General features: G+C 39.9%; 1 protein-coding gene across 4 annotated transcripts in view; it reads right to left on the bottom strand.

Moving 5' to 3' along the window:
• Nucleotides 1–6,766: 6,766 nt before the first annotated feature.
• RASGRF2 (Ras protein specific guanine nucleotide releasing factor 2) overlaps nt 6,767–24,837 on the bottom strand; it is a 124,791-nt gene continuing 106,720 nt past the window's right edge. For 2 of the 4 annotated variants that reach the window (XM_027742699.2, XM_027742698.2), the window contains exons 20-27: nt 17,633–17,693; nt 17,036–17,139; nt 16,621–16,705; nt 15,528–15,725; nt 13,903–13,982; nt 12,814–12,931; nt 12,000–12,068; nt 6,767–11,347 (exon numbers count right to left, since the gene is read on the bottom strand). In XM_027742699.2, coding sequence (XP_027598500.1) covers nt 11,255–11,347; nt 12,000–12,068; nt 12,814–12,931; nt 13,903–13,982; nt 15,528–15,725; nt 16,621–16,705; nt 17,036–17,139; nt 17,633–17,693 — 808 coding nt within the window. In that variant the 3' untranslated portion in view covers nt 6,767–11,254. The other 2 variants (XM_027742697.2, XM_039382120.1) reach the window with 2 other exon arrangements.

A 24,837-nucleotide genomic window follows, 5' to 3' on the forward strand; every position in this document is an offset into this window, starting at 1 on the left:
ATAACATCTTTATTTTTATTTATTAAAGTGTTTGGACGACTTGCCTTGCATGTTTTCCCCTTGTTATCTCAGTCTGCTCATGCTTTGAATACTTGCCGCATAATTACTCATTTGGATGCCTTTTGTGCCCTCCCAGGATTACAGATGCTTCTGGCCCAAGACCAGGACATGAAGCACAGCTCAGTACCTCTGGGACTGGATTTTGTCACTGGCAGAAAGTCCTTTAAACTTTCACTTCCAAGGTCATTTGTACTTGTGATATCACTTAGAGAAAGCAAAAATACTGCTGTACAGGAGAGGAGAAATACAGAGCAATTGTCCCATGAACAGTTGTTGTGTGTCCTCCATGCACCAGGTTCCCTCCTATAGGGCACAGTTTTGGTTAATTCTGTACAGAACACTGACTCAAAGAAACAGCTACTGCAGCATGTGGCATTCAGTGCATGCAAAACCAAGGTTTTCTCATTCCACATTCCTCATTCTCACCTCATCAGCACAATGAAGGGTCAACAAACTCAGAGTCAAATGAGCATTGGCTTTTCCAAGGAAATATTCCCATATGCCTGATGAATTATGGCCACTGAATCAGCAAAATGTGTCCAAAAGGTCACAGAGGTCACAGCCTTTATCTCCCTGCTCTGCCCCAAGACCCAAGACGTGTTCAGCGACCTGTAACCAGCCTTCAGGACACCGATACCCTTCCAGGAGTGTATTTTTGGTTTAAAACTGTACTTTAATATGTGCATCAGCCACCTTGCACTAAAAGTGGAGAGAAAAGCCATCAGCAAGGTTTAAAAGAAGTCATTACTGCAAATCTGGTGCTGGCTGATGAACAGCGCAAAGAATTGCAGGCACCCCTTAAGGTAGAGGGGCAATCCCAGCTCAAACCCCATGAACTCGCCAACTTCACAACTACTTTTAATATTTGAGAAAAAAAAAAAAGCTTTTGCCATTAATTCTTGATTTTCTTGAACTTCTTTTAACGAGGAAGCTGTCTTTTTCTCTGGATGTAGTTGAGCACAGGTATTGATTACCCCAAATTTCACACTTGGCATCACATGTGATTTTAACACAGAAGGGAGGAAGGTACAGAGGGTTACAGTGACATTTCTAGAAATAGAACTAGATGAAATATTTGAGCCATGTCTAGAGTGGTATTAATTGCCACACCATGTGATTCTGAGTGACATTTTGGAGGAATGGCAGTCATAGCTAAAGTTCACACAGGCTCAGCATTTGCCACAGATGATGCAAATGCATGTCTTAAACCACTAAGCTGTTTAGCCAAAGGTATCATTGCAGGGAGCTGGACTTCCATGTGCTGGAGGGAGAAGGAGGCTGGCCTTTTATATTTGAGAAGTAATTCCTCTAAGCCAGCCTTAGCTCGAGCTAAAGCCTACAGGTGCCATTGGAAAGTTTTCTTCACCCGTCCATGAAAGGTTCTGGCACCTTAGAAACATCTGCAATAAATGTCATGAGTCACTACACGCATGACAGACCATTTTTAGATGCCCAGAAATCAGTTTACATTGCTCTTGGCTTGCTGTGTCACCTTACAGGTTCAGAGAACAAGATGCAAATTAAAACATCAGATCTCATAAAGCAACATTGATGATTTTTTTTGTAGTTTCACTCAAACCTTTCTGACTCATGTCGGTTTCAGATACAGCCTCCAAAAGTGCAGAAACAATGCTCCAAGTGCAGACATACTTCTAACTGTGCCTTAATCACAGCATGGAATACCTCTACCAAAAAAATCAACTACATTTCAGTTTCTTTCTCCTTGCAATGCCAGAGGTCAGTGAATGGTTATAAAAACATATTAATTAAGAAAAAAAATTCCAAGCTGTGTATCTGTGACTAGATTCATATGAATAGAGAAGACATGGTAAAAGCTGCAACTCTTCATAGATCAGACAATGACCCCTTGGCAACAACATGATTTTTGATTTCTGTCAGTGGAAGATCTGGCTGGTCAGATCCCACCTGGTGAGACCCAGCAGCCCAAATTGTCCTGCCAAAGCCCAGCCAAGCTGCAGGTACTGCTCACCCTTCTGAGCCCATCTGATGCTATTTTGCAGTATAAACCTCTCATCTTCGCAGTGCAGAGAGCTACAATCAAAATCACAAAAAACTCATGTAATTGGAGAAGTTTACTCTGAACTTATAACGTATCCTATTTTTCCCTTACTAAAATTGTTACTTAAGAGTCAGCATTAACAGATGGACTTGATGATCTTAGAGGTCCTTTCCAGCCTTAACAACCCTCTGACTCCATAACTTGAAGCAGCTGTACAGTGGGGGGCTGACAAATATTTCCCTGCACCAAGTGGTTATACAAGTCAATAAATTATAGCCAAATTAACACCACATCCTGTGGCACTTTGAATCCGTATTTAATAACCCTTGTACTTGAAATGCTATGTTTTGAGGCTACAAAACCAATACATACATAGTTAAACTGACCTTGAAGCTGGAGGTAGGGACGTCCTGCTGCCTGCAGCGAGCCCAGAGTGTAAAAGGAATAGCGAGTTGGTGCCCTGAGAGGAGCTCAGGTAATACGAGACGGGGAAGAGGAGGTGTGGGAAACGAAAATAATTGCTGCAGGGACCAATCCTGGTTTGCTGGGTTAGTGGCATTTGCTGGCACAGGGGTGCCCTTGAGGACACAAGGAGGATGTAGCAGCAGTGGGGTGACAGCAACATCACCCCTCAAATGCTTCTCAAGTGGAAAGTGTTCATGTCAGCAAATGGTCAGGCAGGTGGGAAACGGCAAAAGATGCTGCTCCACCCCCATGCTCCAACTTAGGAACAGCTGAAAGAGAAAGGTCAAGTCCTGCCTGCCTGAACATCTCCTGAGAAACATCTAGAGCAGGGATATTCCAGCTGCTTGAATCCCATGTGGAAACAGGCCAGAGCAGGGAACTAGACACTGAAGGAGCTGAGAGCACAGCAGGTGATTTTGACTGTTTTCCCTCCTTTATTTCTTAATTTACAACATTAATTCTCGACTATTTGTAAGGCAGAGGGACCCATCAAATGTAAAAGGAGGGTATCTAAAGCCTCCCATTAAGAATTACTATTATTTTATTACTCTATTGCATTTAGAATTATAGCTACATAGCAGTAAAGTACTGCAAGAAATAACACATAATTGTTTGGAAAGCATGAAAGAATAATCAATGTCATTCACCTAGCTCTGCTCTAACTAAAGCTGAACATGTACCAAGGTTGACAGAGGAACACAGAGGCCAGCACTGTGCAGCTTTTAAAAATCCAACATTTCAAAATCCATTTTCCTTTGTACATTTATTATTCTTTGAATGATACATAGCAATTTCCTAAACTCACGTCTCAGATCTTTGAAAATTTCAAAAACATAGACATCTCTCCCCCAGAATGTCATGGCTTGTTTGGATTAATGAGAGCCATGCACTCCCACTATAATTAGAAATGAAACAGTCCAGATCAGTGCATCTGGAAACACGCCCTCTTTATCACACCTGTTTTTTATCAACCCAACACTACATTCTTGATACTGAGAGAGGAAAAAAAAAATCCGCTGAGGATCTCCTGAGGTAACACGAGTAAGGAAATAGGAGCACAAAAAATCTGTCCCTGTGCAAGAACTGGGAAAGGAAACAGAAACCAGCTTTCTGTGTCAGCAAACAGCCCCTGCACACCAGCTCAGCACATACCTAATTTAAATTTTTTTACTAAAGGCAGCCTTCTTTGTAAAGCTCTTAAACAGACAAGGACTTTTCCCTCAAAGTAGGGGATGCCATGAAACGCCTTGCTGGCTTAGGCAGAGGTTTAAGGTATTTGCCAGATCAGAGCCTGGAAGAACAGCAGATGCAAACAAGCCCCAGACTGTGAAGTAACACCACAAATACCTGGAAAACACCGTTAGCAAGTTCCCTAATGATTTCTGGAGAATATATCATTAATACTTAAAAACAGTTCAGCTTTACTACTGTTCTGTGATCTATTTTGTGAGGAACTCAGGTACCAAAACAGTTGGGATGCTAAGAACCCTCCATGAATAATGCCCCATTTTCATGTCTATCTAACATAATTATCTAACAATTAAAATGCTGCTGCGGTTTCATCATTTGTGCCGGGGAGGCAGCAGTAGCTGAGTGTTAATTCAAGTGCAATTAATATTAATTACACCAGTCCCTGCACAAGGAGTTCAACTGGAATTCAGCACTAATTTGTGTCCTACTGGAGTTTGTCATGGGAGCTGCTGACCAGTTACCTGTATGGACCAGACAAAAGTAATTATGTTTTATGGGAAGGCTTTTCCGACTCACACATTAATTTCAAAGAAAATTTATTTGAAGTCAGGTTTCCATATATGGGACGTAATTTAGTAGTAATGAAAGGAGTGAGGACAGCAATAAGCCTAGTTTTTCTTGCAAAGTCTGGGTATTGAATTTGTAATTAGAAGGTGCTGTGTTTATTCTGAGGAGCCTGCGAGGACACTGATCACTACCTCTCCTGCTGTTAGAGTCAGAGCTCTGCTATAGTTCAGCTGCAAAGAGCCACTGGTGTCCTTATAAAGCAGTAGTTGGATTGTTCCCCCAAAGCAATGGCAATCCCAGGTTTTCAAGTTGGATGGGTCTTTAATTCTTATATTCAAAATAATGCAGTGAAGCACTCTGTCTTGGCAATAAATATAATTGTTTACCAAGTGCTTAGCAGACCTCTTACTGGGTGTCCTCATGGCTGTGGGTGTTCAATATCCTCTCACATAGAGAATGTGCAGCCACTGAGATCTCAAAACTGGGAAAACATTCCATTTTGAGGTGGCATCCAAGCCCTCTATCCCACAGAAGTTGGAGTTAAATCAGGTACTTTGTGCTAAGCATGGGCACCTATTGACCATGACCAAGTGGACGAGGAGGCACAGAACAGCTGTCCTACACTTAATATTACTCCAAAGAAAGGCACATTAAGGTGCTAATACACGTCTACTAAATAAAGAGCTCAAAAAGATCCAACTGTGGTTTTAAAAATAACCCCAGTTATTTTAAATTATCGAACTCACTCTTCACAGAACATCCACCACACAGTGTAGGAAAGGTTCTCTATAATTAGCAGTGTGTTTTCTGGCCAAAGGGAGGAGAAAAGGTTTTCCTAGAAATGGAGCTGACCCTTTGGACAAGCAGGAATGTCCAAAATCAAAAAAGTGGTCACTTTTTTTTTTTAGACTTTAATTTTTTTTTGTCAGGGAGTTCAAAACAGTAATGACTGGAGAACCACAGCTGATAAACATTCAGGTGTCTTGAACTCTGGACACATTTCCATCCTGCTGATCCAGTGCTTCTTTGTCCTGGAAATTCCAGCAGGAAAGGTTAGAGGGGGGAAAAGGTGCTCTTTTCCAGATGGCTTTCCCATTGGAGATGAAATTTTAACAGCAAATAAAAGAGAATAAAAATATTTGGATTTCAAGCAGAATAGAAAGTCTTAATAAGACTTTGTGTCTTTTCTGGCCAGACAAGTTACTACTTTTGGTCCACATGAAGCACATACATCAAGAATCTAGACATGATTTACACGTTGTCACCAATTTGTATAAATGCAGAGCTTCCAGGAAATGTAGTGGGGAAGAACACAAAAATAATTAAACAGTAATAATTATGTCAGTGTTTCTGACCCATCTGGGCATTTGCAGACCATGAGCATTAGTGCAGCAGGGTGGTGCCTGACTTGAAGGGAGTTACACAGTGGAGTTTCTGCCTCTAGGAAAACAAATTTGACATTACTTCTGCCACTACTGCATTTACCAACACGTACAGGGCTGTCTCCAGCAGACAGGGAACCAGAACAATGATGGTCTTAGAATAAAGATGTAAAATCAGTCAACTCTTTGGCATAACGAAAATAAAATGGTTTGGAAAACATTGCTGGGAAAACAACTTGAAATTAAAAACCCTGCAGTACTTTTAAACAGAGCTTCTCAGGAAGTATTTTAAATTTTTTATTGCACTGACAGTATCTGACAAGGTATCTGACAGTATCTTAAGGGTAAGTTGCTCTCAGTTAATTTCAGTTTTTATGTGAAACACCAACAAATATAAGCAAAACTGAGAAAATGTGACTGCAAGGTCACAGAGTACTGAATAGATATTAATATCTTGTTTTATCTCCTTCTTACACAGATCTGATGGGCCATTGCTGTTACTTGCTCAAAATATGTTAATTCTAGAAAAAAATGTAACAGGATTCTTTCTGTCTTAATGAAATTAGTGATTTCAACACAGGACAGTGACTAAAGTATATAACACAAGCTGGAGACCTGGTTTTTTAGTCTCAAACTCTGTTAACTATTTTTCTTCAATATGCAAGTAATTTATCTCCATGTGACTTGTTTTCCTATCACAAGAGGAGGGACAGGACATACTCACAAACCTACTATGTTTTCTCTCTTTTCCTGGGTACAAAATATGGCTTTATGACTTCTTTAAATCCATGGCAGGACACCAGCCAAGAGAAGGCAAGGGATAATTAGACAGAAGTCCAAACCCAATGTCAGTTATTCCCAGTGATGCCCACAGCAGCTGCAATGCATCATGAGTGTAAAAAAATAATAAAATGCAGTAATTCAAACCATTCCTTCCTGGTACAAACCGAGAATTTTCCCTGATTTTTTGCCCATAATGGTTTGCTTTTCTAAAAGACTTGCTAAATCAAAAGGAGGAGATTTAATTATTCGTGATCGGGGATTAAAAAAACAAACTAATTCCAGTAAGGACCCTTGAAACTCAGGAAATAAAAGAAAGTTTAATCAGCATAGAGGCACAACACCTTGCCTGATAGGTCTTACTAACAATACAAAGCAATAACCTCAGGTCAAAAGATAAGTTACAATACATGCAAAAACATCTGGAGTGTGCACTAAGTAACACATTAGTTATAGGTACATCTGTCAAATAAACATAGATCTACTCTCCTAAGTAACAAAACATCAGAGACTATTCAGGAGTAAAGGTACAACAGAACAACCATCGTTGAGTAGTGTATTGGACACAAAGCATCCAGGACAGAGACACTTGACCTTTGGAGGCAAAAACTGTAACAGGCAAATAGCTGAGAGCCAGATCCCCAAATACTTATGAAAAGCTCTCAGTGAAGCCTAATGTATTATCAGAATGAGGTCTGAAGGGTTTTGCCCTTAATGAATAACAGTTATGAGTGGGTAAAAATGTCTCTATGGGTGAGAATTTTCAATCATCTAAGCTTAATGTTGCTGTTAAGACTACAAGGAGGAAAGACTGAATATCAATACAAATAAAACAATGGTTTTTTGTAAAACCCTTAAAAGAAATAATAAGCATGAAGGAAAATTTGGGATAATGAACATATCCTGAAATCAAAATCGTTTAATAAATAATTAAAGTAGTTAAGTTCCTTTTTATCCTAGAGAACAATAATCAGTATTAAAACCAGGAAAGTAGAAAGTGGACCTCCTCCTCACTCTTAAATAAGGGTGATCAGTCCCAGTTATCACCTCTCACCATGAACATATGCATCTGTGTTTCACAGGACTTGCCAAAAGAAAGGGGCAGAACAAACACTTACTGCCACAGGTCTGGTTTTCTTCCACAGGACGACCAAGTCATGGGCTCAGTCCATAACAACACTGATGAATTTGAAAGAGGAAAGGGATGGGGGAGCAAAGGCTGGGGTGAAGGCAACTCTAATCCTTTATCAGCGTCAGACAAGTGCTCTGTCTCTCACATGAAGGGGACATGTCTGTGCTGCTGCCCAGGCCCCCAGGTCACTGTAGGCTCAATCTGGGCTGCTACTTATGCAACAAAAAACACTGCAGAGCTCTCCTCAGGCGTCACTGGCAGGTGTGCCCACTGCAACCCAGTGGGTGAAATTTGCTATATCCCCATTGCTGCCAGCCAGCCCCTTCAGCATGTACCTGGAGTGTTCCACAGGGAGCAGCCCCTCCATCCCACTGGCACAGAGGGGCTGAGGAGCTCAGGAAGGCAAGTAGAGAGGTGCTTCAGCCCTTTTCCTCCTTGTGGATCCTGAATCAGCTGGGCTTTTCTAGCTCCACTTGCAGGAAAGTGAGTCTGTTTTGCTTCCACGGTGTAAAAGCTGTGATGGACAAGATCCTAGAAGACAGCAAGACCCCATGACAAAGTCCTCACTCAGGGACATGCTCCCTAAAATGCCAGAGGCAAACAGTGTGTGTTTGATGACTGAAATTTCCATCCCTATGTGTTATGTGGCTTTGGTGGAGTGGCACAGAGAAGCTGGTGGCAGGAGCTCCACGACCCCTGTGCGCCCTACAGGGAGAGCGCTGGTTACACTGGGACCAAGCAAAGCCTCACACAAAGCAGGTTGCTGCTGCCTATGGACCATGGCCACAGCCCATACACGGCAGCAGGACTGTGGCAGAGGCACTGGGGTCACTGACTGGTGAAGCACAGCCCAGCACACAGCTCTGCACTTGCTGTTCCTCCAGAACAGCTGATCCCAAATGTGGTTATAGGGCTGCAATGCTGGCGAGCGTTGTGGGTAACAAGGTGCATCCTCACTTTTTCAGCCACTCACCTCCTGTGCTTTAACGAACATATTGTATCCCCAAGCAAAAACAGCAACATTAGACATCAGCAAATCAAGCATTACTGTGACCATAATAATTGTTTGTTTGTTTGTTTGTTTTTGTGGTGGTGTTGCTCTGAACACAAATTAAGTACGTATGCTACTCTAATCATTCTAACCTCAGTTGTGCCCCTGTCCCAGGAGGCAAACTTTGGCATATGAGTAGTCTGTGCTTTTCCAAAGGGGCTGAACTATCACACTGCCTTCTGATTTTAAGATATGGATGCTCAGCACCTTTGGAAAAGCCCATGTCTAACCCTTTGTCTTCCTCTCTGTCCATCTGCCACATGAGCACAGCACCAACCCTGCGTGTCACAAACACTAAAATATATCATTGAATGTTCTGAACCAATATACACACAGAAAGTACAAAACAACCAACCATGAACAGAGCAAGATGAAGAATTGTACCCTGTAACCCTAAGAACATCAGGGAAATTTGGTAAAAAGGGGTACAGGTAGATAAAGCAGCAGTTAATAGCGTACAACAAAGATGCCCATTGACAGAGACAGTTGTTACACATTTTCTTTTGAACAAAGAAACAATAAAACAAAGTTAGGAAATCACTTTCTGGACCACGTTTCCCCTGTTGCTTCATTACTTCAAAGTGTTTTCTGAAACTACTAAATGGTAACAGCTTTTGTACAGAAAATACACAGTCAGTTGGTTTTGTGATCCAAATAAACCATGCTTTTCCTCATATCATGCACTGGGATGCAATCAGCTTCTTGTCAGTCATTAGTGAAAAGAAATAAACGCGTTTGACAACAAAAGGTTTCTATAAGTAATATTTTCCATGTTCATTTTCACAGCAATCATTAGCCAGAACTACCTAAAGTGTTTCTGGCATTTCCTTCTCTCTTGCTGTCTGCTCTTCTAATGGAGGAATTTTCCAGTATTTGTGACACTTACCCATGCAGTAATTTACAAAGAGATGGTCCTTGTGGATAAGAACCTTAATGAAATGTACAGTTGCTAAGGTACATTTGTAAATGCTGGCAGTTACACTGAGTCAGAACAAATGGAATTTATTGTGCAGCTTGGGGCTGGGCCAGCAATATAATTAAAGTGCAAATAAAGAAAAAAACCACAAGCCAGGCAGGTCCATTTTTCATCGTCAGCGTTGAGAAGCATCATGACTGTGGTAAGATATGTCAGATCAAATAGGCCTAGGTCACAATCTGTTTTAAGCATCTGTCTCCCTGAGAGAATTTAAGGGAGGTATACAGTGATATAGCCCTATTTCTTCAACTGGCTGAATATCATTGGAAAAGTAAGGACACTTTTCCAGCCAATTTTTTTTTCAACAGTGCTAACACCTGTGTTTTATACTATGATGCCCTTTACAACATACATTTGAGCTCAGTTTCCATGCAGCTATGACAGGCCACTCTTGATCAGGAAAATGTAGGAAGTACCCACTAGCTGCAGAAATGACATCTATCCACCTGGTACGTCACAAAAGCACAGGCTCTGAAAACATTTACAAATAACACATTTTCTCATACATATGCCCATATGCAAGTGATAATTACTAGCTCAGATAAAAATACATACTTTGTGTTTGCTGGCATTCAACGTTTGCCACTGATATGTATGATTTTAGAGCTAAGTTAGTGCCGAATGGCTGAACAAAAAAAAATTGACATTTTTCAAACCACTGATTCCAAGTGAAACAGAACTATCACTCCAGCTCCCTGTGTTCACTGCTGGTCACCACCCACTGCCAGATCAGACGTGTGCTCCTCTCCACAGTGTGTCCAGAAAGTGCTCTGTAGCCTGACTTGTCAGAGAAGTTGCAGGAGGTGCAGGGAAATAAAGTGCCTTTTCCAGGGCTGCGTGCAACACGACTCACCATCCCATCCACTGCCCGTCCAGATTTCTCACTTTGTGTTTCCCAACTGGGAAGGCTGGCAACTATGTACAGCTATTCCACTAGTCCGTTTGCTTTCCATGCTGTAAATACTCTCATGGATGAAAAAAAATATTTACAAATCATTTATAGGTACAATCAGCCATCTTAGAAAAGGCTGACAAGACATTTAAAGAAGAAAGTCTTTTATAGAAGTACATTAAACATACAGCAAGTGTTTTGAACAACTGCAGGTCTGAAGTTACTAGATGTTCTCTTAATGCCATTCCAAAATAGTAGATGACTGTTAAAATACTGGTTTCTCAGTGAAATTAACACAATACGAGGACACCACCACCATTGCTGCCTCAGTGGACACACAGTTAGCCATCAACCCAGCCACCTCATTTTGCTTACTCATCTTAATATACCTGAGTATATTGCCACCATTTAAATCTGTACCCTTACTTTGTCACATTAAGATGGCTGCAATGAGAGCCTGTTCACAGTAAAGTCTCCTATTTTCCATTAAATCATAGTCCCTATGCAAAACATTATCTTTGCAAAGCAACAATCACTTAATCCAGGTAGGAAGTGTCTTTGTCTTCCACCTCCAATGCTCGTTTTTGTTGCCAGAGAGGGAAATGCTGTGAGACTCTGTACCTCTTATTGGCAAAGAGAGCTGGCATTCTTCCCAAAATTTCCCTTGCTGTTTTTAGGCATGCATGATGCTGTTCATTGTACTAAAGCTTTCTGTAGACTCTGAGGCAAAGCTGAGTTTCAGGCAGGGAGTCTGGGCTCAATCTTCAGGGAGAGGTCATACAACGTATCTTCATCTATAATGAGCGTCTTGTCAAGTAAATAGTGAGTGACCTGGAATGGAGAAAACACAGATCGACAGACTGCAGAGAACAGCCACAAAAATTTCTCTTCTTTCCTTTCCCTTTCAGCCCATTTCGGATCCTGAGATGCCTTCATGTTGTTTTCTTGAGAAACCCAACAGCTCATTTGGATGCTGCACCCACCTGCAGAGATCTGGGAATTAATTACAGCCTCTTAGGAATGGGCAAATCATTTGCCAGGTTACCTCAGCCCCAGGTTCCCCTTCTGGAGTATGAGATTAATCTTCTCTGAAGCCACAGACCAGCTTTGGTCAAATCTGCATAACTCCCATAAGGGACAAAGGGAAAAAGAACTGCAGGATGCCTCAGCAGGTGTTTGGGGCATGTCCTGTCCCCTAAATCACTGGACTCTCAGGGCAGGAAGAACACATTTCTCCTTCAACCCCTTACACCCTCGAAGCCTGCAATCCCCAAGACCTTCCAGAGAAGGAGCAAAAAACTTCTCTACAAGGCATCAAAGGGTTTCTGGCAGGGTGAGGGTGTCCCAGCCCCAGATGACCCATCCATACATCTGTGTGTCCTCTCCTCTATGTGTGGAAGCAGAATACACTGATTTTGGCTTTCAACAACAGCTCTATCTGAGCTGCTACAGCTCTGATTTCAGCATCAGGTGAGAACCTTACCTTCTGCTGATGATCTATGCGGTAGGAGGTCTGCTGGAACTGCCGTATTTCCCTGATAATATGTGAGATCTTTCAAAAGAATACATGTGTGTAAGTACAACTTCAGCTAAGCCACATAAATCAAGAAGTTTGCACAAAGTTATTCAATTTATCTGGGGAGGAGGGAAGGCAAGGGCAGAGATCATCTCCTTACAGCTTCCAAGCACTTCACTTTCCCAAATCAACCATTTATTCTCCAGTCAGCCTCAAGTGAACAACCTAGACTCTCCTCTCCCCACACTGAAAACACCTCTTTTGCCTCGAGTGACTGCTGCAGTATGTGGCCCTAAGAAGGGCATTAAGCTGAGATTATAAGAGAAATTTCCATGCTTCCCTCTGAGGAGTTGTTACAAAAAGCATTATATGGCAGTGGGAGAGAAATCAACTTTAAAATGCTTTTTAGATAGACCCTAGCACACTTTGAAAAGAACATTGTGACTACTGCTTGCTGGTGAATCACTGCATTCCTGTAATTCTGGTTATTTAAAAAAAGCTTTTTGTTGCTCCTTCATGATCTCCAGACAGCTGCTTTTTCTGTTATTTCTCAGAGAACAAATCGGGGTAAATTCACCCTGTAAAAATACCCAGTTTACCAGAAGGTGGTGATAGAAGACTGGGTCGAATAATTGCTCTCAGATCGCTGCCTATCTTGCACAACACCAATACACCTGTAATTCTCTGAAGTGAAATTCAAAGGAGTTATAATGAAATCGATAATTAACTCACATAATTAAACACCACCTGTTGGGAAAGCATACAAGAAAGTGAAAATTACCATTCTCATTTTGGAAAAATTGACAAGTCCTTCCTCAGTGAAGTTGGGTGTTCCTTCTTCGATAAAGGCCAGGTCCGTCAGGTACATCCCAAGGTAGGGAACAGCAGGTGGGTTACAACTGAAAATCAATAAATCAGCATATTTGCCTGTAGCTACACTTGCAAACTGATTTTTTTCTAACTCACACAAACTTTTATTACCTACTGCACTTCTAGTCAATGGACTGCATTTATTTCCAAGATGAACAGCTCCTCTGACTTTGCTTGAGTTGTATCTGCTCTGCCTGTGACAAATTGAATGTATGCTGTCCAATATCTAATATTAATGGCACTTTTTAAACATTCCAGTAATTATTCTAGTTGTTCAATTCTTGGCTTCTCTCAAGATAATTTAAAGTAATCGTATCATTCAATCCTGAAAAACCTGCTTCCAATTACAAAACTTGCAAAAATTCAAGTCAATACCTAAATTGTAGAACCCTTTTGGATACCAAAATTACAGAATGTCAGACACAATCTGGCAAATTAAAGAAGCCAGTACTCAAGGACTACTGTACAAAAGAAGGAGGCTGTTTTCCAGGGGGCTTGGAGGCCACAGGTGAGGAAATATCACTGTGCATTTGTCCTGTCCTTATGTTCCTCTCATCATTTACTGTCTGAAACAATATGAATGGATCTATGATTTGACTCAGGCTTAGTCCCAAGCCCTAAATTTCTTATTCAGAGCAAGAAGTCTGTGGAATCCTGTTTCTCATAAAAAAATTTATTTATCAAGCTGACTTTACACTTACCAAAAAAGTTTAACTGTGTAAGCAAAACGCCAACAGGGAACATTTCCAAAGAAAAATAGTATAATTTGTTTCAGTAGTTCTCTGGAGCTATTATATTTATACATGAGGGGAACTAAATCACAGGATATTCAGCAAAACAATAATGCCATATAGAACCGACTTAGAATTTAAAAGATTTTTAGTCAAAAATATTACCCAGAATTATATTAATTATTAAAACTTAATCAAAGCCAATTCTTCTTTAAGATGTACTATCCACTGTTTATAACAAAACATTTGTATATTGTAGGAAGGCATACTTTTTGAGCATTTCTCTAAGGTTTTTAAATCTTCCTTCAGATGATACAGTCTTCTGAAGCTTGTCCATGAGAGCCTTTGTCTAGAAAGAAAATGCATTACAAATGTCATTGCTGGTGCACATACAAATGGGATTAGATTTTAGAAAAGGTGTAATTCACTTAGCATCTCCATTCCACTTTCAAAAGTAATAAAACAGGCATTAAGATTTCAGCTTTATTGCTTGTTAGTTCCTCACGTATTTCTGAAAATGGAGACTAGGCAGCATTAAAGATTTTCCTACGAGTGATATACAGAACCTGTGTCTGTACTAACACTATTAGCCTGCAAATTGGGGAAAAAACATGAGTTCATTAAATTAATGGCCAGGAATTCAATTTACTGTTATACAAGAATATAAAGGACTTGATCCTACATGTTGCTGAGGATCTTCAGCTGTATTTACCGAAGTTGGTGACAGTAAAGGTTGTTTTCTGTCTTGTAAGCTAGTCTTGCCTCCAAGTTCCCAATAAAAGCTGAATATGTATATAGAAATATATTCCTGTCTTACACAAGTCACATTCAGTGGGCATCATCAGAGCCTGGTTACTTCATAAATGAAACAAATTTGCTTTTCAGTCTGTTTATGCTACAGACTGGAGACAGTGTAGAGAATGATGAGAAATTCATCATTTTTGAAACGGAAATTCCAATTAAGAGAAAGCTGTAGGCAGAAACGGTCATTTTCTTCTAAATAGCAGGCTGATGAAAAATTCAGATTACATTCCCAATAAGTACCAGAGAACTGTGCAACCACATCAATCTGCTGCAATTTTGTTTTTGTTTTGTTTTTAATTGAAAAGTTTAAAAATCGAACAAATTCTAAACATAAAACTTTCCAGAGGTGACCTCTTTTATAACAGTCTGTATTGAAAGGATTTTTAACATATTTTTAAATAAAAGAACCAGAATTTCTTTTAAATAAAAGCACCAGCTATGAAACAGCTATGAAAATCAGTCAGAATGTATTTTAAATGCTTCTCTGAAGCATTTAAAAGAGAGGACATAAAAGACTGCATACTCTTCATCCTGACTAGTCTTCTTCTGTGTGTGTGTGTCTTATTTTTGTGACTGGCAGGCATTCCCACAGCCTCAGCCATGCTGCTGACATTCTCAGAAGCCAGGTAAGGGTTAAAGAGAGGCATTCACTGCATCTAAACCTGAGCCCCCAAATTAGAAAGAACACTGGTTGTCAACAGTCTCCTAATGGGCAGCAAAAACCTCACCAATTGCCTAAGTGCTGCCCTTCCTCCTGGCTTTCTGCACAGTCAGGCAAATGCAGTTCCTGTTTGAGGCACCTGACCTGACTTTAGCTATGGCTTGTAACCACCCAGATGTGTATATCTGAAAATATTTAAATTCAGTTTACTTGAGAATTTCAGTACTTCAGCAGTCTTTGGCACCTGCTAATTCTGCTGAAAACTGTTTGTTCCCACTTATAAAAAAATAAATTCCAAAGACTTTGACATGAAATACCACTTGGTGGAGAAGCAGAAATATTTATAGGAGGAATATTATCTGATCATGTTGTCTGAACATACTGACTGATGAAATCTAGAAACCCTCCTCACAACTGTGTCTTTCTTACCTGTTTGGATACTTTACCCCAGGTTTTCTTAAGCCTGTAGATTGCACTTCTGTTCAAGGCTGAGGTGATCTCTAACACACCATTATAATTGTGCAAACACCTGCAAATATCAGCAACAGCCACCCACTTCTCAATGGAGTTGGCCCGGGAGCTGACATCAGCATAGTTCATGATCTGGGAGGCCACCAGGTTACTCATCTGACCAAAGAAACAGGAAGAAAGTTAGGAAATTTAATTTTAAAAATAATTTATGTATGTATTTATTTATATTAATAATATTTATTTACATTATTTATCTATAATTACATTATATATTAGTTATATTACTTTTCTATTATTACATTATATGGTATTTATGCATAATCACAGCATTTATATTATTTATATATAAAAATAAACTATATATTTATTTTTAAATTTTAGATTTATTTTAAATTCATATTTATACATAATATTTATATATTTCTATGAGTTAATAATTTAAAAAGAAAAGTAAAATATTTAATAATTTAAATGAAATCCTTTTTAACGTACAACTAATTAATGAATGAGGCCAAAAACCCCCCAACTGATGCACAACAGAAATTATGGCTCTTAATAAAACCAGGGAAAGTATATTGAAAACACTGTTTTAGGGAAGTGAAGGGGAAGATAAAATGAAAGAAGTGTAAGAGATGCAATGAGGAGCACCCTCAAGTCATTAGTAGTAAAACTGATCAGGAAGCCTCTCAGAAAAATCCAAGGAAAATGGTAAAAAGCAAATACATGTTTGGGGATACAAAGAGCATTCATTAAATAGAATCGGTGTCATATTTCTCTAGAGAAAATGTAGTTTCTTCTGTAGGCAGGAAGGCATTGCAGTACAGTTTAAAATACTATGCTCTCCTAAATTCTCATTGAAATGCTGAGTACCAGTTACAGGAAAGGAGAATCTTCATCTGCTTTGACTGAAATGGTTAATCACAAAAAGGCTGTAACATTCAGTTAGTACTAGATAAGACATTACATCACATTGTAACAAAATCCAGTGTTTTTGTTCCAGGGGTCACAGACAAGAATTCTTAGAAAGCAACAGACATTTAAGAGTACTTACATCATTGAAATGCTGACTGGTTTTCATAATATAGGGCGTTCTCTCATTTTTATCCACTTTCATCCAGCCCTGCCCAAGAAACTCTCTACACATTGAGGGGAGAGAAAAAAAGCAAACAAAAATGCTCTTAATAAACACAGGACAGTGCCTGTAACCACAGCCTAAGTAGATTTCAAAGACACATCAATGTGTTGGACGGTAATAACAGCTTTACACTAATTCCAGCATTTCACTATACCATTTTTAATGCTGACTGAAACGGTAAATTTTATTAAGAAGATTTATTTTTCTTTTAATGACCCCACACTAATTTTCAGCATTGTGACCCTATTTATACTCACGTTACCCTTTCATGTGTGCAAACCTGCTTGCCAGTAGCATGAATTGGGTGGTGCCTGAGGCTGCCATCACTTACTCGTAGGGAATGCTCCGGAACACCACATGATCCAGGAGGGTGATTTGCTCTGCAAGCTCCATGGCCGACAGCGTCTCAAAGCACTCCGTTTTTGGACAGTCCGACTGCAAAAGCAAGGACAACACTTTAAAATGATCCCTTTTTGTGTCAAGCACAGGGCGTGGAGAGCTTCATGCACACTCTCAGCAGGGAGTTGTAATTAACTTCTTTGCTACAAAGAATTAAGAACAATTCCTAACAACATAAAGGTAAGTATCAGGCTGGAAACTTGTAGAGAAACAGGCACATACCAAGTCAGCATCATGAATGTAGGTTAATTCAAGTCTGTATATTCTGTGCTTATAATTTTATATATATTCATATCTTTCAATTTTTTTAATTATGAGATTTAAATCCAAATCCTAAAGTTTTGATATGTTCATTTTTGATAAGGGCTCCAAATTCTTACTGTTTCTAAACTGAAATAGACATTCTTGATGTAAAATATTTCTGTCCAGAAATACTTTACAACAAGTCACAACTGTGCTACATTTTATTGACTCAAACTCACAACGTTTCTATAGGAGTATTTATGTTTAAATTTCAAGATGAACTCACCATCTGAATTATATCCTCTATCTTCAAATGAGTATCATCTTGATCATCCTGAGAAAGAGTCCTGAAAAATGAAGTAGCAGAACACCCTATATAAATGAAATTGTTGGTGGTTATTAGAAAATTTTATCATAGATCAGCAATATGGTTTATCTAAAGTAAATCCTAAGACTGCAGAAGAGGTAAAGAAAAAAAAATTATCTGGTACCTAAAAACTCTTGTTTTAAGTAAAAGGGTACCAACTTTTACATCATCAGAGACATACAAAATAAAATATTTCCATGGAGGTTTAAGATCTCTAAGCTAATGAATCCTGAATAATCCTAGGAAACCTAAAGGTGGAAAATGACACCTCAAGTATTTTCTCTGATTTCAAATTAAAATGGTGTTTTGGGGATATATCTGAAAAATCAACATGTGAATAGTGAAGACACAAAAACAGGCAGGCATAAAAGAGTGCTCTTGTTTATTGGCACAACACTGTCCTGCGCAGTGTCCCACATGAAGAGCTGAGAGTGTGGAAGTGGACAACAAACTGCAGGTTTTACTTTCAGTAACACAAGTGTTAATGAGTGCTTCCAATTCTGCTCCAGAAAAATCATGATTATTATGGTTATTTCAGAGTAGTGGGTCAAAAATTAACCCCAAAGTAAAAAGTGTTCATCAAATGCCACCTACCCAGATGTAGCATATTGGCACATAATTATAAGCTCTTACCCCTTCATTTGGAAAATATAGACTCAGAGAAGCTTTGAATAGACTGGATTAATGTAATATAGGAAGGAGAGGATTTAGAGAGAAAGAATGTAAGTAGTATGTAAAAAACTGCCTAAAAATACACCAACAATGTGGCAAGAAGTCACTGGGATGATTCGCATCAGGGGAGGTTTAGTTTCAACATCAAGTTGAAGGTGCAAGTACAAGTGAGCCTTGGGTCAGGCTTTCTGCAGAGGGTCCTTATCAGCTGAATTTCCAAGGAAAGTTTAGATGACTGTTTTCAAAGAAGATACAGTTCTACTGGTGATTCCAGAAGGCACAGCAACAGGATCTGGTATTTCCCCATGGTCCCTCCAATTCTTCATTTTTGCACTCTGTATTAGCAGACTTTCCACATACCAGCCAGGGAAAGGGTTAAAGGAAAAGGATCCCATTGCCTGGAGACTTCAGCTATGAGTGTGAGGCTCAGAATTTGTACCATCTGGGTGGGGAGGAAGCACTATCGCTCAGTACACCAAGTTCCTCTGTTGTGGGCTGCTATTGTTTTCTCTTGGTTTGCCAAATTGGAGAGCTCGGCTAAAATCAAAGGCAAATAAACACAGAATCTAAGAAACCTTCTTCCCTCATTTTCAGCCTACCAAAATCCACACAAAAATGCCATTTTTCTATACGTAAGGGCTGGAAACACCTTGTGTTTGATGACACAAGACATACAATGTCTTGAATGTTTTACCTCTACAGAACAGTAAGCTTCTTCTCCAGATGATAATGGTGTGCAGCCCCAGTGACTGTAAACAGACTGGCGATCTGTCCTTCCTGAGCAGCTTATTTTGTGCTGTACCTCACAGGTGATTGCCTGCACAAAGGTATTGTTTAACCTGTGACGCAAGCATGTGCCTGCTGGTAATAAAAAACAGACAGGGCTTGTCCCTATGCCCTGCCTCTGCCCCAAGTATTCTTATCCATCTCGTAAATTCTTCATCTAAGTTACTTACATATAAGTTTATATTGGCCCGCCTTTGATATAGAAATTAGTGTGTTTGCCTAATATGAAATAAAATATGAAACATGAAGTTCTTAAAAGGCTGAAAATAGTTAACCTTTCCACATTCTTGCCACCTGATACTGCTCATCATGACATCTCACATTTTATGTAAACTTTCAATTCCTCTTTCTAAACAGACACTTTTTTACTAACACAATGGTCTCATAAAAAAAAAAAACAACAAAACAAACCCAAACAAACAAGCAACTTTCCTTTTATCCGTAAATGCTCTGTTTTTAAACTGCAGAGGATAATAAATCTCTGCACTGGGTAAAGCTGTTTTTTTGACAGCATCAATAGCAGCTCGCACTCCAGTCTGTACTGTTGTCAGCTTTGGGATTCCCAGCTCCAACAGGGGTCTGGGAAGATGTTTTGGGCTGCTCAGTCCTGTTTGGGCAGTTTCCATTGCACTTCTTGGAGAGCTCCTGGAAGCTAAGAAGAAGCACAGATCCATGTGAAAAGGGTCATGAGAGAAAGCAAAGGCACTGAGAGACTCTGCTGGACAGAATCACTGTCAGGGAGGACTGGATTGGGTGACACTTCCACCAGTATCCTTACAAATGAAGAAAGTAGATCAATAAGAAATATCTTTCCAATTCTTAGAGTAAGCAGCTAAGATTAGACCTCTCTCACACACACACTATTCTTCATGCCTGACCAGTCTGAATACTAAATTAATTTTCTAGTTGAAAATATTAACATGTGTCTTCTTATTCCTTTATGGTACATAAAGCATTTTAAAAATATTTTAAAAAGCTACTGTAAGTCGTAGAGCCTGAAAGGTGTTGTTTGGTGAGATTATACAAGGCAGAAAAATTGTTCATTCACCAAAGTCTGACATCTGCATATCCCTGGATTTCATTTTTGTTTAGTCTGAGGAAGAGGAAGGAAAAAGTATTTGTTGAACCACCCTGTTTTTCTCCAGAGAAGATCATTTATCATTTATTGATTGCTGTTCAGTCTGAACTTTACACCTTCCTGCTTCATTATCAATTATTTTTTATCTAGATTTCAAGGGTTAATAAATAGGGCCAATAAAATCTCAAGCAAAACACACACTGATAGGTTTCAGAACAGATACTGATTAAAAAAAAGCTTTTTCACCCTGAAGAGAAACCCTGTCAGTCCACACAACAAAAATCCCATCATGCAAGAAATACCAGCTGCTTTGTTTGATGACTCAAGGCATGAAGCAGCTCAGTATCTCTCATCAACATTTTCCTTGTCATTCATATTCCAAACAGAGCCTCTCCCAGAGCTGACCATGATATCTTTGGAATACAAACCTCCTCCTCTAATCTCTGCTAGTAAAGGGAATGATTTTCCAAGAAATATTAATGCACACATGTGTACATGCACTCAAAGGCTGGGGTAGTTTGTAAAAAGACCTAATTTTACCCAATACCCTTCAAGGAGACACAGAAAATACCAATCTTTATGCTCAGAAAGCATGAACCTTTTTTCGTAAATGTTTGAACACTGAATTTATGATAAGAAATGCTTGTCCTAGCCTCATCCTGCATTCCTCTGCTTTTCAGAGTTGAGAGTACACTACAAAAACTGAAATGTGGGGAAGCCAAGGTCTACAGTGACAGCTGACAGGTAACCCAGAATTTTGATAGAATACATGTTTTGATATGCCATGGCCTTTTAGATAAAATGCTTGAAGCAAGCACTTCTTCAGAGCAACAAAAAAAGCCTGGTTTATGACACTCAGCTAGCAAATGGGTGAATGACTATTTTCATCAACTGGCTCACTCATTCTTCTCATTTTCATCCTATCCCAGAGAAGCCTTTTGAATGAAAGTTTCATCGAAACTTCCAGTTTCGACAGACCTGTGCTTCCATATGAAAAGGATGCTGTCAAAAATCTTCAAACAAATCAATTTCTAACAGCAGTAGAAAAGCCATTCAGTTCCAGTTGGGTTATTTATATTTCTCCTCTAAGTAATATTAGCTGAAAGGTCTAATTTAGAAGAAAATCAAAAAGTTGACATCTTTCCAAGGAAGTGATTGTGTGGCAGTGATGGACTGAACAGCATTTCTCCAAACCAGATGTTGACAGTGAAACAAGAAAAGGACACAGTACCTGAAAACACCTCCACATGTCTAAAAGAACACAGACTCTGGGTACCTTTAGGGCATCCAGGGTGGGATTCACATCCTACCACTGCTTGTGTTCGGCAACTGGGGAAGGCAGGGTCTCGATCTCTGGAGGAGCAGCCAGGATGCCTGAATTTTGGTGAAGAGAATCTCCCCCACAATAGGGAATGACTGTGGAAGTTTCATTTCCTGCCTGCATCTTGTTTTGTGGTTTGGTGCTTCAGGTACACACAGTGGGTCCTACCACAGAGTTTCTTCCGAGTCAATGCAGACCCTTCACCCCGTCATTATAACCTACGGATATCTGAAGGAACTCAACAAATAATTTTATTCCATAAAAGGCATTCTCTCAACGTTCAGAACACTGACATGTTGGCAAGCGATAGAAAATCCCCACTCTGATGCGGGAAAAAGTACAAAATACTCTGAGAGAATGTGGAGCCTCTTCCCGATGTCTCAGTGCAATGTTGGCTTGAAGATGAGTAGTTCTTCATCAAGAGGAACATGGTCTTGGTCGTGCCTACTACGATAAATAGTGATCTTTAGAGAAGTCTCCCAGTTTTGGGAAGAGCAAGTTCAGTGTTTGGCTTGGACACAACCAGCCATGGCACCATGCTGGCAGAACATCAGCAAAAGAACAATCCCTGGGTCATCAAGTCCTCTTAGCACCAGATGCAGTACTTTTGTTTTTAGTGAAAGTAGAGCAGCAACTTTGCTGTTCAAGCACTAGAAACTTCATTCATAAATCATGCAGTCAGACAGAATGGAGGTATGTGGATGTTGTGTCTTCTGCTTTTGTTTGTTTCTCAATTCCTCATGAAATCAAACTGTACAAGGATCTTTTCAACCTGCTAGAAAACCTAACACCTCGACAGAAAATATTCCTCCATTTTATATTCTGGATTATTGCAAACTTAAGTTTTCAAGGAACAGTTGGTTTTCTGTCTGAATCCACTGACCAGCTGAGGAGCTGGAGGACCAGAGGGACTCCTCCTTGATGCCCCAAGTACCTGAGATGGTTCCAGAACTGTGTGTTCAGGCTCCACAGGACAGCAGGTCACTGCTTAGACTAGCAAGTCATTCAGGTTTTTTTAAAGCTTAAATATATTCCTCTTTTAATAATGTGCAATAAAAATTAATAAAATAACATAAATAGATTTAATAAATGAAAAAATAACAAATCCAGAAAAGTAAAGGAATGGGCACTCCTGTGTCACTTCGAAAGATATACAGTTACACGCAAACAACTGCATTCATATTATCCCTTATATCCTGTAATTCCCTCTTCTCATTTAACTATATAGCATTGCTGAGAGCCTGTATCTCCAGTGCTTTGCTACACTGTGGAAGTCACTCAATTAACAGACAACCCATTCCCCTGAGATGATCCAAATACCAAAGCTCCTCCTTCCAGTGAGAGGGTGTGAAAGCATATTGAACTTTAATTCACACTGAAACAGTATTGAAATTTTTGACATCAAATTGTCCAGCATCCACATATGTTTAGCAGCATTGCCAGCCTTGAAAAGCAATAAAGGAGTTTTGACAACTAATGCTAGCAAAGGCTAAAGAAAAAAAATGCCTTTTCCCCATTTCTCAGTTTTTAAAAATTTAACTTTTTCAGAATTTTCACTTCTTACAGCATTTATTTTTTTTTTTCAAAAGAAATGCAGAGTGAAAATTCACAGAATTTTAAGTCTGAAAAAAAAGCCTGAAAAATGGAAATATCTGATGAACTGTATTCACTAGTGTATTATATACAGTGTGCTCAAATACTCAGTAATAAGTGCTAGAAGGGAAGAGAGGAGAAACAACACCTACCATTTCACAGAACAGCAGTAAAAGGACTCATAATTAACACATAAATACCACAGTCCATTTTTTGATGCAACAACTAATGGAAATTGGCTAATTTAAAATGGGATACAGGAAATTGCTGACAAACTTGTATGTTAAAGGCCTATAAATGTATCCCATTACTGCCAGGAACAGCCAATCCAGGTTTATCTTCTGACATTTTCTTAGAAAGCTGAAAGTCTTAAGGTAGTATTCCCCACTGTGAGCAACCTGACAGAACCTATGTTGTCACACATATTATTAAAACCCATTATCATACTTTCTGTTCTCTGGCTTGCTCTTTTTTCCAAAGAAATACACCAAACAAACTTAATACTTTTACTTGGAAGAGCAGCACATGCAGTATTATTAAAAAGGAGATTTTTATTTATGTAAAAATAAAGGTGCTTTTAACAAGAATTTATAATTGTTTCTTTTCCTTTGTTTGACATCCCCCCCTCAAGTGAACAACTTTCCAGTCACTTTGTTTTTTCATGTATCTGATGGGGAAACCTGTCAAATGATCTTAGGAAATTCAGACAATACTACATTTATTTTATCACTACTGGCTTACCTTCAGAATACTCACAATAATGTTAAAACAAAGCACATCTTACATTCATCCATGGTTTTGATCGTATTTTATTTTAATCACGTCTAAGTCTTTAAATGATTTATTTATTTAATCACGGCTTAGTCTTTTAAGTGTCTCCTGCTCCTCAATAATGTAATTCACACGAAAATCAGAGTGTCATAGGTTTTCTTGTTTTAAAGGAAAAAAACCAACCTGCTTGGAATTTTTTCCCTTTACCACTGTGAAAGAAAGGTGTTGAGCGAGTGAGGGGAAGGAGCTGGCTAGAGTGAGCACACACACAAAAGGATTGGCTAATAGCCCCACATTCCAAGCTGATGGCTTCAGGGGACTGTAGGGGGAGGGGAGTTTTTGTTTTATTCTTGTGGGGAAGGCCCTTTATTTTTGCCCTGACTCAGGGAGGGTGTGTGTGAAGAGAAAGAGCTCTGCGGGTCACCCTGCTTTTGGCCGTCACCTAGCTGCTTTTGGCCCCGGCTCGCCTCCGTCCCCTCACGCCCTGTTCTGCCCACGGCCCGGACCTGCCTCGGATTTCATCGGAAAAGCCGGTACCAATCTGCAGAGGAACTTTTGAGGGGAAGGGCTGTTCTTCCCCCCCAACTCCTTCTCCGTGCCAGTGGCAGTTTACACCCGCTGACGAGGAAGGGGAGTTCCAGCCGGAGCCCTTAACAGAGTGAGTGCACAGGAGGAATCGCCCTCCCCCTCCTCCCTTCCCCCTTCCCCCTCCGTGGGCCCGCCCGGCCGCCGCCCCCGCCGGGCCCCACAGGCGCGGGGCCAGGGCCCAGCAGCGCCCCCTGCTGGCCGCGGTCAGAAACTGCGCCGGAAGGCGAAAAGGACGGGAGTGGTTTCGGTGGGAGTTTGGGAGCGGGACTGTTGTTTTCTTTTGCTGTGTTACCTATACACGTGTGTTCTTTTGTA

Source organism: Pipra filicauda, unplaced genomic scaffold (assembly GCF_003945595.2).
Source record: "Pipra filicauda isolate LSUMZ 115617 unplaced genomic scaffold, ASM394559v2 scaffold256_size1097316_pilon, whole genome shotgun sequence".
Lineage (NCBI taxonomy): Eukaryota > Metazoa > Chordata > Aves > Passeriformes > Pipridae > Pipra > Pipra filicauda.